This window comes from Platichthys flesus, chromosome 18 (assembly GCF_949316205.1).
Source record: "Platichthys flesus chromosome 18, fPlaFle2.1, whole genome shotgun sequence".
NCBI classification, from domain to species: domain Eukaryota; kingdom Metazoa; phylum Chordata; class Actinopteri; order Pleuronectiformes; family Pleuronectidae; genus Platichthys; species Platichthys flesus.
Genome location: NC_084962.1, coordinates 7,220,474 through 7,236,908, shown reverse-complemented (window position 1 = coordinate 7,236,908; position 16,435 = coordinate 7,220,474). Strand labels below are relative to the sequence as shown.

At 45.5% G+C, this 16,435-nt stretch overlaps 1 protein-coding gene across 2 annotated transcripts in view; it reads right to left on the bottom strand.

Annotated features, from left to right (window-relative positions):
• bcl11bb (BCL11 transcription factor B b) overlaps positions 1-16,435 on the bottom strand; it is a 30,765-nt gene that overhangs the window by 11,071 nt on the left and 3,259 nt on the right. The window contains exon 2 of one of the 2 annotated variants that reach the window (XM_062411816.1): positions 10,963-11,349. In XM_062411816.1, the coding sequence (XP_062267800.1) occupies positions 10,963-11,349 (387 nt within the window). Of the gene's footprint in view, positions 1-10,962; positions 11,353-16,435 lie in introns of both variants that reach the window. The other variant, XM_062411815.1, reaches the window with a different exon arrangement.

The following is a 16,435-nucleotide window of genomic DNA, read 5'->3' as shown; positions in this document are numbered from 1 at the left end:
AAGGAAAGACAGTGAAAGAGGGGAAAAAAGATAATTGCAGGGAGCAGAAGAAAAAGTGCGCTGTGGCTTACTTTATCACCTGCATTTACATTTTAAATAAGAAGTAGACGCACTTTAATGTCTCATTCCATCACCTACGCGTTTTGCCTTGACACAGCAGAGAAAACAAACAACATAAAAATGTGAAAAGGATGCAACGACAGGAGGTGTGAGCTGAAGCAAAGAAATAAAAATCCACCGCTGATAAACAGAATGGATTTTAGGATAAGTGTTTTAGATAAAATGCCCCCAGTGATGCGACACATGAGCAAGAAAAATCGAAATGTTTGGATAGGTGATGAAAGACAAAAAACTCTCCTCTGACCATGAACTGGAAACTGACTTTGCGGACTCCCACAATGTTTGTTTGAGGTTTTACATCCAAATGAGCTCCAGTCACATCCCTCGGGGACTCTCACTTTGTCCAGAAAGTCAATTTCCTATTCACCGGCACTGAATAGGAAATTGACTTTGACATATGAGTGACATGCGATTTCAGTTATGCGGGGGGGGGGGGGGGTTTATTAAATTTTTAATCGGATCAATCATTATATACAAACAGTATGAAATATATTGTGCTGGATTTTTTTTTTTTGGAACAGAATGAAAAGGTGGCATCATTTTGGTCTTTGTTGACGATTTAAATGAAACAAAACACCCTATGACGTCTCACACACACACACACACACACACACACACAAAGGCTTATCTCAACCTGTGATGAGCATGTGATCCTTAGCAAACTCCTCCAAGGCTTTCTACCCTTCATACATGTGAACGCCTTTGGTTTAACGTGTGTGTGCATATTACTCATTTATTGGGACCTAACTCTGTCTCCAGGGTCACATTAAGGGAACAGGTCTTCCTCGTGGGAACAAAAAGCAAGTCCCACTAACGTAAATGATAGATTTCTAAGTTGAGGAGATGTGTTAAGGTTTGGTAGAGGTTAAGGTTCAAATTTAGTTTTAGGTTAGGTTAGGTTTAGGCTAGGTTTGGGCTTAGATTAAGGATAGGGTTAGGCAAGTAGCAGCTATGGTTAAGGGTAGAGTCTCCAGGATATCAATGTATGTCAATCGAATGTCCTGCGAGGTAATGGAGACACGACTGCATGTGTGTGTGTGTGTGTGTGTGTGTGTGTGTGTGTGTGTATGTGTGTATTTTGTGTAACACTGAGTATGAAAAAATAAAAAATGGAACAAACAGTGCTTTTTGTGTCTCTGTGTGTGCGTAGTGCATGTGTTTGCATCCTCAGTGTGTATCTCCGTCTACCATTCTGTGACATGGTGCTATATTCTCTCAGCAGTAGTAATGTTCCCCAGCTGGATCCTGCCCATCGGAGCCAAGCAGCGTTAACTAGCCGCCCACAGGAAAATACCACCGTGGCCCTGAACGCAGCACACCGAGTCCATCCAAACCAATCAGCCCGCTATAAAACTTGCCCCTCACATGCCTGAGAAATGGCATGGAGTCCATTCCAGTGAGCCTGAACATGCACAAGCCATTTCACTCTATCGCCACAATTTCCCTCATTTAATATCTAATTCCAGCTATTAAAGGTTGTGAGAGGATGCAGTGCTTTGTTCCCTCTTCCGAACACAAAGCAGAGGCTGTGAGGCTGGTGAGGGAGAGAGAGAGAGAGAGCACGCGGAGTGCTGCATCATTTGAGACCGTTTTGCAACCTAATTAGCGTTAGCTTGATGCAACAGAAAGGGGAGAGTGTTAAAAATACAAATATAGGCCAGAGATGTTCAGCTCTCTAATTCTTTTTTAAAGGTGAGAAAAAAAACGAAATGAATGAATGATTTAGTTTCTCTTTTTTACCGCAGAAAAGCGACTTCCTGGAGTCGACACACACTTTTAATGTGGATTAGATTCATTACAAGATTCACAAGGAGCTGATGCAGTGAGCCTCAGCTAAGGTAACGTCTTAATTGAAGTACAGACATTATCTTCAATTCAAACTCTTGAAAAGAATTGCATCATGTCAAAACAGAACACCCATAATATCCTGATAATTTTAAAGCGTGAATCTGGAAACTTTTAATGGACCCCCTGGTAGGAACTCCCATTGAGAACCACCGACATAATGTATTGCACAGCTAAAAGTGAGACGATTAAATAAAAATGACCCGGATAGAATCTTAACTCAACTCAAACTGTAAATTGAGTGTACAAAACTCAAATCCACTCAAGCTTTGAACTTCTTTGTTGTCCTTATCCATTGAGCGGTCTCCCTTGTCTTCTAAGGACTTATGATAATGTGAAGCCCGATGGCACATTATTGGCATTGCTCCGGTCATGTCTCCAGGTGAATTCTGTTCTCTCACGCTCTCTCCCAGGTCCTTAAAACATGCTCGCGTGTGTCAAACCGCCGCGGAACACCTAACCTCAAATGCTCCACGCAAACCTGTTCACGGGTACAAATGCAGACATGTACCGTACATAGATTCATCTCTCAACATACACACCCAGCACATATTTACGGGGTGACATGCGGGTGTGTGATGGGGCTGAGTTTGGCCCCAGGCCTCCCCCTGGGGGCTACGGGGCTGTGGCCTCTCCCTCTGTCTCTCTCTTTCTCTCTCTTTCCCTCTCGTTCCTCTCTCTTTCTCGTATTCTCTCTGTCTTTCTGGCTGTTATCGCGCTGATACATTTCCTGCTCCTGGCATGGCTCCTGCATGGCTTATGGTTAAAGAAAGCTTTCATCTATCAGTGCCTTAAGGAGACACACACACACACACACACACACACACACACACACTCACACCCACACATATACAAGCAGTGGTACAGGCCAACGCTGCCCCGCCAGACCACAGGCCCAGACTAGCTCCGCTGGCACCAATCACCCTGATAACATCTTAGGCTTTATTTCATTTTGGCTTGCTCTGTTCTGCTCTGGGAAAGACAGACACAGAGAAGAGGGATTTCTGGAACCCAAAAAAAGTATGAATTACGCTCAGTATACAGTGAGCGCGTAGCCCCTTAACCTTGAGGAGCTCACTCTACTGTCTGCCACGCCATCTCCGGACATGACGGTGCAAGCCCTTTCTCGTCCGAGACACAGAAAACAGGGGGATGTTTCTTCTTTTGACTCGTAGATGGCAGATCGGGTTTTAAAGTGAAAGTAAAAGTTAATTAAAAAAACATGTTTATGTGGGAAATTGTTTGCATCCTCTCCCTCTCGCCTTTCACAGGCTCCGTCCACCCAGATTAATAAAAACTCTAGCCAAATAGTTTCGGGTTTTATATGCTCAGGTTTACTTGTCTACACTCGTCCACTCTTCTCTGCGGTGCACAGCGCTGTAAAATATGTCTGAAATGTATTCAACATCTGTGTGTGTTTCCAGATCAAATGTTCATAATCCACAGATCTCACTGTAGAGTTTGAAATGAAATGAAAAGTGCGGCCCTTGTAAAAACAGTTAACAGGGTGTTCTGTGGATTATTATAACAACAGTGCCACACTGTTTCTGGAAAGAAGACATTGCTTTAAAAAATGGCAAATATAATATTTTCAAGGGAAATTCCGTGAATGATATGCTTTTAGGTTGGTGCAGAAATCTGGGCAAAGTAAACCAAGTCTTTCTGAGTGAGCAAATGTGTCCCCCCCCCCCATCATTTTGAACTGAACTTTCAACATTAGACATACAATTCATTTTTAGCATCATCTCACCCGTCGCACAACTTTTACTAAGAGCTCCTGTTGATGTGGAAGTCTCGTCGGGTGCATGAAGGCTGTTGATGCTGTTTGCAAACGAGACCTTGTTCCAGTTACACCACTTTAGACTTAAGTGACAAACCAACATAAAAGAAGCTCGTGTTTGTCATGTGCTTGTCTGCGTCTAGTGTTCCCTCTCGGTGTAATTGCTCAAGACAAATAAGTGGATGAAATAAGGGGAATCGTAAGTGTAGCATGAAAGGCTTTCAATATCTCTCGCGGTGAGGCAGCCTGTAAAAAGGAAAAAAAATACAGCCATAAACGCTGTCTCCTAGTTTTCTTCCGCCACAATCCTTGCCCAATCAGTGCAGGAGGATAATAAGATGAGGGGGGGGGGGGGGGAGAGGAACAACAACAGTGACGCAGGTCGGATTACCCTCGTCTGACTGTCTAACAAGTGCCATTTCTTTACCTCGACACAATTTGCCACAACTAATGGTGGCTCCTTTTGCTACCGAAGGCAAACACACGCTACCTTTCAATGGAAAAACTGGAGCGAGGAGCCTGGTCAGAAAATCTCTCCGTTTACCCCTTGAAGGAGAGCACTGTGTGTTCTGCTCTAATGTGTGGCAGACCGCACAAAGGCTGCACACGCGCAGACACAGGAGGATTTTATCTGCATGTCCGTCCCGAGGAGTGAGCGAGCAGCTCGGCAGGCTCTGCCACCGAGTCGTGCATGTAAAAGTAAAAATCAAAAAGTTGTCAATCAGCCAAAGACATTGATTCTACTCTGCCCCGATTAAGGCAAATTTGTTATCACATGTCGCCACCAGTGACAGGAAGCTACAATAACCCCAGTGCCGTCAAATTGACCTCGGTGATAATGATTTATGCAAAAAAAAAAACATTAACACGTGCACGGAATTCTCACTGACACAAGTGGTCCATGGCAACGACACCGTGAAGTTCACATCGGCACCTCGCTCGCAGCTCCGCACAAGGCGGCGTGTTTGCGTGGAATACCAAAGCGCCATCATCACTCTCCATGCGTAGCAGAGACGGGGTGTGAGGTTTCTAATGCCTCTTAAGTAAGGCTGTTAAGGAGCACGGAGTCCACACATCTGGAAGACACAGTCAGTCGGCACATGCTGAAAGTTAGCGGTGGCGCTCGCAGTCCAAATTAGTGGCGAGTTTTATTCCCCCGCTGTGGTAGGAAAATATCAAATCTGCTGCCATATGAGCGCCATAAAGCTGGCTGTGGAGCGTTTGATGCCTTCATGTGGGAGCCTTTAAGCTGTGCGTCTATGCATGTGTGTGTATGTGTGTGTGCGTGTGTTTTTTGCGCACGTGTGTGTTTGGTGGGAGATGCAGGCATTAATATGAGATGGGAGTCATTGTATGCATTCCTGCATGCACATGTGTTGTGTGTGGCTCATATCTGCATGCGTACTCCTGCCTGCATGTTTCCATTTTCGGACCAAATGTGCGAATGCAGGTTTCTAACCGTGTCAGGTGGCTGAGGTGGTGTGTGTGTGTGTGTGTGTGTGCGTGCAGCTGTGCCATTTTAGCAGCTCCCTTATAGACCTATTTGACCTGCTGTACAAAGCAGACAGACAGACACAGGCAGAGTCAGACGGCCCCTGGGGTGGTCCTGTCTGAGGTGCAGCGTTATGGGCTAACGACACTTGGGCCCCATACAAAGGCACGAATATGTATACTGTAATTGTACACACACACACACACACACACACACACACACACACACACACACACATACACACACAGATGTGAAAGTTAACTTAAATTCTCATACAGAGGCACATAAATGTTATTATTTTTCCTCTAAGCTGAAGGACAAAAGTTTTATTTTGAAAGTGCATCAAATTGAAAATCTAGCACAACGTGTTGCTGATACGCCTGTTAATTTGTTTGAAATTAAATATTTAAATTTATAAATTGATCGGCGGAAAAAACACAACACTGTGCAGTAAACATACAAATGCACAATTTTTTTTTGCATGCATTCCATTCAATATATAATTTTGGTTATTATATCTAAAACGTTTTGGTTAAGATTGCATAAATGATAAAAAAATAAAATCTAGGCAAGCTTATTATTCATCGCATTGCTACAGAGAAAAAACACTAAAATTGTAACTTCTAAAGAAGTGTCATCTTCTCTATTTCCAAGCAATGGTAAAGTCTATAAAGTCTGTGTATGAGTGTTTGGAACATACTGAAGGCCTTTGAATCTATCTCTGCTCAACTTAAAAGTCATGCATGAGTGTGTTCTGATGTTAGTCAGTTGAGGAACTGGTGTTCTCCTCTCTTTTTCTCTTACAGAGGAACAAGGAAATATTTACCACTCAAAGAAAGCAGGAAATACACACATGCACACACATACGCACACACACAAACACACACACACACACACACACACACACTAACACACACAAACACACACAGAAAATGCCAAAATAAAAATAGGAACACATGCCTAACAGCACACACAAAATAAATCTCCCTGGCAAGCGTTCAAAACGCTTGAGTGAGAACACATAAACACACACAGACTGCACCAGAAACGCATGAACACGCATGAGACACACTTGCAAGCACACACATGCACATGCACATGCACCCCCCCCCCCCCCCAGACACACACACAGACACAAACCACGCAAGAGTGCAAACACTCACACACACACACACCACCTACACAAGTGCCACCATGTAACCCCTAATCACAACCCCAGAGCTTGGACATCAAATGAAGCAAGTTTAAAAAAAAAATAATCATCAGGAGTAATTAACGCATTTTCATATGCAAATGTGATTAATGCAAAACTACAAAGTCATTATGCAAATCAACTTTTCCTTGAGCCTCTGTACAAATATTCACAGCTCAAATCAGGGATCAGTCTCGCCATCTTTCTTTTTTTATCTCTTACCCCTCTGCCTCTGCCTCTATCTCTCCCTCTCTCGGAGTAGAGATAATACGTAAGTAGCATGTGAAGTTATTTCTAACTCACGCAGTGTGTGTGTTTTCATGCGATGGGCCGGGGCTATGGCATTACGCCGCCTGCCTACTGATTACTGGCTGGTTGGCACTGGAGCGAGACAGGGAAGCCGGCGTACAGGGGAAGGTATGAATATGCAAAAGCCTGATTGCTTTTCATGATTAAAGCCTATTTAATATGGAAATGAGAGCAAGCCAGGTGATTAAAGGAGCATTGGGTGGTGGGGCAAAAAAAAAAAAAAAAAAAAAGGATGGAGAAACGGAGAGACAGAAGAAGAGAAGGAGAGAGACACCTTCAAATCCAGACACCGGCAGAGCGGTTCGGAGACAAACAAGTGTCAGTCATGGCAGATTTGACTTCTTTGGACACCAAGGTCTTTGTCACATCTGAAACGTGCATCACAGGTTATCATCCAGAAACAACCATTACTCATTTTTGGAGAGAAAAAAAAATTCCCCCGTTGCCCAACAAAACTGATTTTATCGCCTTAAACCGCGTCCGTGCACTTTAACACACTTTCACACCCTCAGTAATTCGGAACATGTAGGTGTGACCGTTTCAAAGTGGCAGGTATCTCATTTGAATCCCTCCGTCTTTCACTTTTGGTAACACATTAGGCTCGTAAGAATAACAAAAAAAAACTGCAAGATCTTCAGCCTAATACAGTGATATGACTGCGTTGCCCCGCAAACATGGCGCCACCGAGATCAGAGGTGGACGCAGAGGGAGAACAGAGAGAGACGTCTGAGGATGTCGCTGTCGTTCACAACATCTCATGAAATATTTACTGTGTGAACTCAACCCACACGCCGTTTGTGTGTGAGAGAGAGAGAGACAGAGATAGACAGAGGGAGAGCGAGAGGTTGTCATGATGTGACTTCGCCCTTGTGTACTGGTTGTCGTGAAGTGCTCCGAGGGGGCCCGCCGCCAGCCGTCCTGGGAGGAGTTCAAAGCAGGGCCAGGGTCGTCTCGGCATGGAAACGCTCCCCTAGCGACAACCCCTTGCCTTGCCTGATGACACGCATCATTCTTCACAGATACCGCACATGCACACGTGCGCATCCTCATACAAAAATTCACACAAAGCGCACACATATTAAAATAGGCCCCACATGCACACGCGCAGAGTGCATGCATCAGCAAGAGAAACTCAGGGATAAAAAAAAAAAAAAAAAAGAAAAAACTGGGAGCAGACGTGCCATTTTTCATCTACACCATGTGTACGGGAGCTTGTGCTTGCATGTGTGTGTTTGTGTGAGTGTGTGTGTGTGTGTGTGAGAGAGTGTGTTTGCACCTTTTGGGGTTGAATCTGCTAGCCTTGCAGCATGTTTGCATTTTAAGCAAGCGGGCTGACAGACAAAGAGGCCAGACAGGATGTTATAAAACACGATCAGGTGAAAAAAACAAAAACAATCCAGGGGAGGAGGGGGTTAAGGGTTATGCACATAGCACGGGCTGTGTGCATGGAAAGTGCATGTATGCTCTTTTGCGTGTGTGTGCATTTGACTCCTATTCCCATTCCCTTGTGTCTATTTTGTAAACACTTCTGCTGCAAATATTTGTTGGTAAAGTTCCTAATACCACACGCTGGCAAATGTGTGTGTGTGTGTGTGTGTCCAATGTGTGTGTTATGTGTGTGTGTGTGCAACTAACACAGCGGACTTAATTAGACCTAATAATGTAATCTAATTTGGTTAAAAACTTGAGACTGCCTTGAGTGGCAATCTAATGTGTTGAGCAAAGCTCCCCTCCTCTCTTTCATTCGGTGGCTTTGAGTGCTTTCGTGTCCTGTCCTCTCAGTGATAAGACTCTGTCTGTGTGGCTGTGCGTGTGGCCGCGTGTCTGTTGCTCAAACAGTCCGACCCTGCACAAACGTTCCTCCCTCTGACCACCTACAACCCATTTTTTCATTGCACCAGCTTCCAAATGAGTTCCACGTTTTTGTATGTCTCCGCTGCAGCTGGGCGTCTAGGTGCGACGCTGCTACGGGCCGCTTACAGCTCATTAAATTTCCATAGTGTAGCGGAGAATTTAGATCGGCGATAAAAGCCACGTTACCGTCTGAACTGCTGGAATGTTCGGGAGACACTGTCAAACGGATTGAACGTAGAAGCTTATTTTTGCAATCAATATGTTTTCTGCGCTCAACAAAATAAGGCCAGCACTTATTAAAAAAAAAAAAAAAATCCTAAATTAGCAGTGGCATCCAAAACGGTGCTGTCACATATTGTTTGCGATCTACTTTCAGCCATTTTTTTTTTTTTTTTTTCCCCCACTGCAAAAGTGACCACACACAGCTGGTGGCCACACGCGAGAACATTTGTGTTGATCTCTGCAGCGATGACACAAAAAAAGTGTGTGCACCAGCTCGGATTCCAAAACGAACAAAATATGCAAATGCAGAGCTGTGTCCCTGGGCTTATTATTTTTCTTTTAACAAAAACGTCTTCCAATCTCGTTCAGACCGGCCTCACCTTAGAGCATCCTGCCGAGAGAAATCAGGGAGTGTGTGACGACATGTGAGATGAATACACTCGTATAAAAAAAAAAAGGGGTTATTCATTCAGACATTGATTGATTCTGATCGAGTTTGGTTCAGGAACACATTAGTGCTCACCGTAGGAAATGTTCACCCCTCGAATATAATGTAACACAAACAACGTGCACCTGCTGGGGACCCAGGTTGTCATGGCATCTCTACAAAATGTTCAACCTTTCACACTGATTATTCTCATCTTAACGTGGCTTGTGTTACCTCTCAGTTTATTCCGCCCTGTGCGCTGGCAGTTGTGTAAGATGTTTTTTGAGTAATTCCATTATCATTAAAACGGGGACATGTCACTCTGACGTATGAATCAGAACCTAAAAAGCTTCAGGTGGCACTTCGGGATTGCAATTCAGAATTCTACTCAAGATTACAAGCTGGACAAGTGGGAGCAACATGTGGCTCTAGCAATGTCTCTCAAGTCTTTCATACTCCGCTGAGGAAATTTATGCACATGTTTTAATTAACGCACACAAAAAACATTATCACAAGGGCCGTTACCTAGACAACACTAAGTGATACGAGGTAATGGAACAAACGTTTACATGTGATTTTAATCCCTTTCTACTTTTAAAATATGATTTTACTTTGTCTTGTTTATTTTAATTCATTCATTTTATTTTTATACTGACATGGATTCTTGAACAAAGCTTCACAAATCCATTCGTGTCAGTGACACTGTAATCTGAATCTCCACTTTTATTTTGAAGGACTGCTCTGTATTCTAAAACCCTAGTTTATTGGAAAACAACACATGTGGGACATAACGTAAAATTAAAGTCTCATCTTTACAATAAATATTAGACTACCTTTTTTGGTAGTTCAACACTAAGAAGGGTCCAGGCTCTGTGTTTGTATCTGATTTGCATCTGGTAACTTTTACAACCAGGTTGCCTCCCTTCTGCAACTGAGACCTCCTCCTCTGCTGAAGTCTGTGTAATCCTGGATAGCCTCCCCAGCTCTCGGCTGTGATGGTGACTGTCTCCCCTGATAACTTTGAACTGGTTTCCCTGCAGCGCTGGCAGTGTGCAACACACGCCGCCGCCGCCGCCACCCACCCCCAGTCGGATGAACGGCCTTGCTACTTTATTAATCCTCTTCTCCTCACCACGAACACAGATGAATTTTAATCAGCCTTCTTAACCTCTTTTTTTTATACGCTGCAGGATTTCTTTTCAAAACGCTCCGACACGTGATATGCACTCACACATGAGCAAAAAAAAAAAAAAATGAGAGAGAAAATACACACATCCAAACACACATGCACTCGTGCACACACACAGACTGGGTTGGCTCTTCTATCACCTTCTTCCCGCCTTTCAAAATTGGTTTCAGCTGAAGAAGTCCTTCAGGCCTGCCAGTGTGTGTTTGTTTGGGGTCTGTGTTTGTGTGATTTTGTGGGCGTGTGTGTGTGTGTGTGTGTGTGTGTGTGTGTGTGTGTGTGTGTCTGATGTTTTACTTAGAACGAAGCAGAATAGACACACAATGCAGCTCTCACTCACTCTAATGAAATCATCCCAGGCTACATTAATCCCTCCTGAAGGCCACTGTCAAAATAACAAGCAGCTGGGATTCTTTAAAGAGAGCTATCTTTCTCGGACAGGTGTGAGAGGTGTGTGTGTACATGGCTCTCTGCAGCTATGTGTGTTTCCGACATGTGCATCTATTTATTGGTTGTTGTGTTCAAGTCTCCATACCTCCTCTCTCCTGTTTGGGGCAGAGTCCCTTGGACGGCGTCAGCCTCCTTTCCACATCCACCTCTCCGCCGGGGCCCACCTGGATGCCCACCTCCACTGGAATGGACCCTCTGCACAGCTCCAGGGACCGGGCCCTGGGAGAAATGGCAATGCCCGTGACCCCGCCACTCTCCCCTGGTTTGGAGAAAGACCCTGGTCCGCTCCTGGGGCCCCGACACAGACGGCGCTTGTGCTCGATGAAGACAAGGATGTCGCCCAGAGGGAAGTTGGTCTGGCACTGGCCGCAGGTCAGCAGATCGTGCTCCCCGGGGCCCAGCCGCCGAGGGCTGGGAGTGGACGGCTCTGGAGATGGAGATCCCGCTCCTGAGTCATGATTGGCATCTGCTGCTGCTGAAAAAAGGCAGAGGAAGGTAGAAGATGTCAGACCTTGGTGAGGCAAGCTGAGACACAACACACGAGGAGGTTTAGTTATTCCTGATGACATTACCTGATAAACACCAACCCTCCCTACCACACCAGATGATCATTACGTTCACAACTGTCTCACTTTCATCGCATAAAACAAATCCGCTGTAAACCTGCTTCGCCTAGACAAACACCTGCGCAACTTATCTGTGAGAGATCTGCGTGGGTGGGACCCGGCGCATAAACTCTATGTATATGTGTGTGTGTGTGTGTGTGTGTGTGTGTGTGTGTGTGCATGTGTAATTCTGTGTGTGTTGGTGTGTGGCCAGGAAGCTATTCATCTCACAGTGCAGGCTGGGTTTCCTGTTAGGGCCCTCGTTGCACTAAGCTGTCATAGCTACACGGCTGCCTCACCACGTGGGAGCCCCAGCGTGTGCAGAACAAAGTGTAGCACAGCAGCATGTGAGGTGTGTGTGTGTGTGCGTGTGTGTGTTCTTATGTTTGTGTGTATCACAGAAAACGACAGAAAAGAAAAATGAGAATGAGGGGAAAAAAGAGTAAGACGTCTAAGTGTGTGTATATGAAGAGAGCAGCACACAGGTGAGTTCGAACACTGTATTCTCCACAGACAGAAAATCTATAAAGCCAAACCCGGGGTCCTGTTAAGTGAGTAAATCTCATTCTTCACAGATCTGACACAGCCATTAATAACCATTACACATTCTTCCCCTCCCTCCTCCCCTATGGCCCGCACAGACTCCCTCGGCTTAACGTAAATCCCTCATGGACGACCTCCAGTTTTTTTAAACACTGCCCCCGATGCGCAAGTGTGAAGATGTGTCTTCTTCTACAAAGCCCGGAGGAAACCGGAAGCTCCAGAGACTAGAGGGGCCGGGCGAGCGAGAAGAAGGTACCCAGGAGAGAGATGTTGATGCCTGCGAGAGGAGCAGAGCAGTGCATGCCTGTCCCCGCAGCTCCTCCACTTCTAGCACCTGCATCTCCCCCTCCCCGTACCCTCATCTCTCTCTCTCTCTCTCTCTCTCTCTCTCTCTCTTCCTCCAAACATGACACCCCTAATAATTGCAAAGATTAGACAAAGAAGCCAGTTTGTGTTTCTCGGTGCACAGACATCAGGGGAGAGATCCTAAACTCTCTTATCCCCATGCATCTCAAACTGTCAGAGAGCCGTTGCTCCTCTTCAACCTCACCGATCATGACTGTTAAACTATTTTTTCACTGAATTAAATATGTCCAAGATTCCTGTTCGGCTGTGAATCACCCCTCCTTCCCCGACCTCCCCCACCCACCCGCACACACCCACACACACACGTTCAAGTCCACTCACTTCGCCCCGGAGTAATGATCTGATGCCAAATATCTTTTCTCTAAATGGCGGTGGGCTCCTGGACGCCTGCCAGATCATTTCCATCTCATAATCTTTGGCGGCAAAGAAGGAGCACAAACACATATTTACCTACAGTTCACAGCTTGTGGCCGTAAATCACATGGAGCAATGTTCCGGAGTGCTCACACACAGGCCCCGAGTCTGTGCTCGCGCATGCATGTGTGCGTATGTGCATTGCATATAAGTAGGGCCGTGCAGGAGCAGGAGAGGCACCCACTGACAACATGGCGCGCTCTCATTTCTCACTCCGAGAGCAAGACAGGTGTCGTGAGGCCTAGATCATCACCATCGCAGCAAATGAGGAAAGGACGAGATCAAGTCAAAGAGCTGACAGACACCTGGGCACTTGAACTCGACTCCCCCCCCCCCCCTGTCAGAGACGGAGACGAGCAGAGCTGGGCCTGTTTGTGAACCTATGGATGAGTAACGTGGCCTGGGGGCAGGAGGCAGTAAATTAGGCAGGCGTTGGCACTGTCGCTGCACCGCTGGAATATCAGTCGGGCAGCTTCTAAAAACCGCACCCGTCCCTGAAACCCGCTCACTGATCTGTCCCGGGGCTCACCTGTGTGAGAAAAACACATGTGCAAGAAGGAGCCGAGCATGGAACGCTTGCGGCAAAAAGAACAGAAAAAAAATGTTTGGACACAAACACACGCTGGAATGGAAGTACAGCCACACAAACACACAAGCAGACACAGACACACAAAAGAAATACCCTCTAATGTTGCCTATCATGGTGACAGACAGTGTCTAATTCCTCTGTATAAACTCCTATGTGAGAGGAACATGCTTGATAGGTAAGGGAGCAGAGCAGACGCACTGTCAAACATGCCATCGTTGAGAGGGCGTGATGATAGCAATGAAACCCAGCTGTCTACCACGATACCGCACATACTTTATTTCTCTCTCTTGGTCTTTCTCACACACACACGCACACACACAGACACACACATATGCAGAGCCACATTCACCCATACAGTGACGGTCCTGCTCCTCTCCCTTATCAAGTGTGAGTAAAGTCAGGCAGCCTTAGAGCACCCCCTATCAGCTTGATGAGGAGAGAGTCAGTTAGTCACTTCCTCGCTGCTGCTGCTGCCGCTGCTGCCGCTCCCGCTGCACAATATGTACCAGATGGGAGACACAGCTGAAGACAATGGACCTCTTTCACCAATATTTCCATTTGTGCGAAAGGCTAAAAGATATTCAGACGCCCGGCCCAAAGAGTATTTAATGATGAAACAATGTTGTCAAAGGCTTTGAGGAATCGTCTCATTTGCGGCTGAAATATTTTTTTAATTGCAAACTGTGTGCCGTGCAGCCGGGTGACCGTCTGCGTTGTAATTCCAACGTCAAAATAGTTGTACGGCACCGTCAGTGTATGTGCTCTTCCCAGAAGGGGCCAGGTAAAACAAGCTCGGTGGGTGAAACTTGCCAAAGTGCTGGTATTAGCACGGCGAGTTCCTGCCATGTCCTCTGCACTCAATTGCCCCGATATAAATCCTCCTAATACCTTTTCATTGTTTCTAACCTCATATACCCTTATGTCTCAATTATGCTTCTGTGTTGTTTCGTCGAGCCTGAGGTGAAGGCTAAGAAGGAAAAATTACAACAGCGTTTGACAAGTCCGGCTCTGCCCTACAGTGAGTCGGGTCGAACCAGAGAGGCTGTCGTACTCGCTGTGAGCGAAACATTTGTTTTTATTTAATGACATGTTACGATCTGAAGGGATTCTTGTAAGGGCCATGACGGAGCGCCGTGAAACTATTTTCCACCGAAGTTCTGACCTTACACAACAGTTTAATACCAGCTGCACACTCTGTTCCGCTGGTGAAGGCAGAGTAAGGCCAGGGGCACTCGTATGACAGTCGACCACACTGCATGGGTTCAGACCTGTCTCTCCTTCTTTGTCTTCCCCTTCCATTTGCTGAGCTGAAAACGCACACTTGCGTACACACACACACACACACACACACACACACACACACATGCACATGTCTAAACCCCACAGGGAAAGTCGGGTAAGATTCACGCTGTCATTGAAAATAAATGACACCAGCAACGTTGCAGATGGTTGCAATCAAAAATTCAAACAACAAGCGGCCTCGCTTAGCCTATCCCTTTTTCTCGGCTGCGGCTGCCAAGGAAAGCTGCAACAGTGCGCGTTGTGTAAGGCCAGGCCTGTGTGTGTTTCATTATCTTATCACCATTTAATCTATCGCAGTCTCATTTCTTATCGTAAATCTTAGATGATCGGCCCGAAAGTGACCGAAAATACGGCTCTGCAGCTGACTGTGACTTGTCACTAAATCGCTATAAATGACTTGTAAGCTGCGAAGCATGACACTGGTCGGTATAAATCAAATTTGCAAAACGATTTTAGAGGTACAATAATAGTAAAAAGAGGCACTTTATAGCTGTGCAAAATTGATTAAACGTGTTCGATAATATTGAAATATAGAAAGAAAATCAAGAGAGCAGACTGCAGTGCTTCGTCATAAATCATAAATCGCTCACCAATCATCTCCTTTGAGATGATCGTTCGTTTACCACAATGTGTGTGTGTGTGTGAGTGTGTGTTTGTGTGTGTGTGTGTGTGAATATTTACTGTTGCGTTGCTGTGCGTACGGTGGGTTTCTCTCTAGCGTTTGACAGCCATATGGTGTAAATAAAGAAAAAAACATTAACTGTTTCACAAGTAGCATGCCAGCTCCGAGCGTAAACAGTTATCACAAGGCGTTTCCATGGCTGGATCCAGGAAACGGTCCTCTGGAATATCGCTGATACTGAATTGCAAAAAAATGACTGCTTTCTGAAGGAGGGAGGCCCGTGATGCTGCAGTCGTTAATGTGTGAGTAATATAGGATAAGGATATTCCTGCGATAAGTCTCTTTTTGTCATGAATGTGACTCCGAGGCTGAGTCACGGACTGGAAGAGTCTAAAAAAGCCTGGAAGGGATGTTTGCTGTATTTTTTTATCCTGCAATACCTTAATTCAACAAAGGATGAGCGTCAAATTCGACTGAGACAGAATGGCCTGTGACGTGCGTTTGTTAAAGTGTGAACATAAGCCGTTTATGTGCATTTTGAGTGTGCTATTTGCACAGCTTTACAACCTGTGTGTGTGTGTGTGTGTGCATGTGTGTGTGTCTGTGTGTGTGAGCGTGTGTCAGTGTGTGTGCTTTCCTTGGTGCTCGCCAAGCATTGTGTACATTCATGGCAATTACACTAATTTCCGTACGTCCCTCTTGATGTCTGGCCTGGCAGGTAGATTTTCAGTACATAGTCTTCCACGAAAAGCCTGTCCAGAAATATGCTGATATTCAGGTTCTCTGTGTTCCCAGGTAGAGCATGACCTATAGGTCCATGGCTGCAGGGCAGAAGGCTGCTGCGTTCACTTACACCGAATAACCCCTGATCTGACATGTCGTTGATATATGTTGGCAATAGGCTGGAACTTCATATGATCACCTGTGTAAGGAGATACCCTGTGATTGGTCTTGACAGCTCATACTTAAATCCTGTGAGAGCAAAGTCGACCGGGTGATATATTGAAAATATCGAGAATAGACTACATCCTCTTTTTTAATAAGTTTGTCAAACCATTCTCTCGCTGCACGTACACTGTGCAAAGCTCTCCTTATATGTTGACTCAATCAAATTACA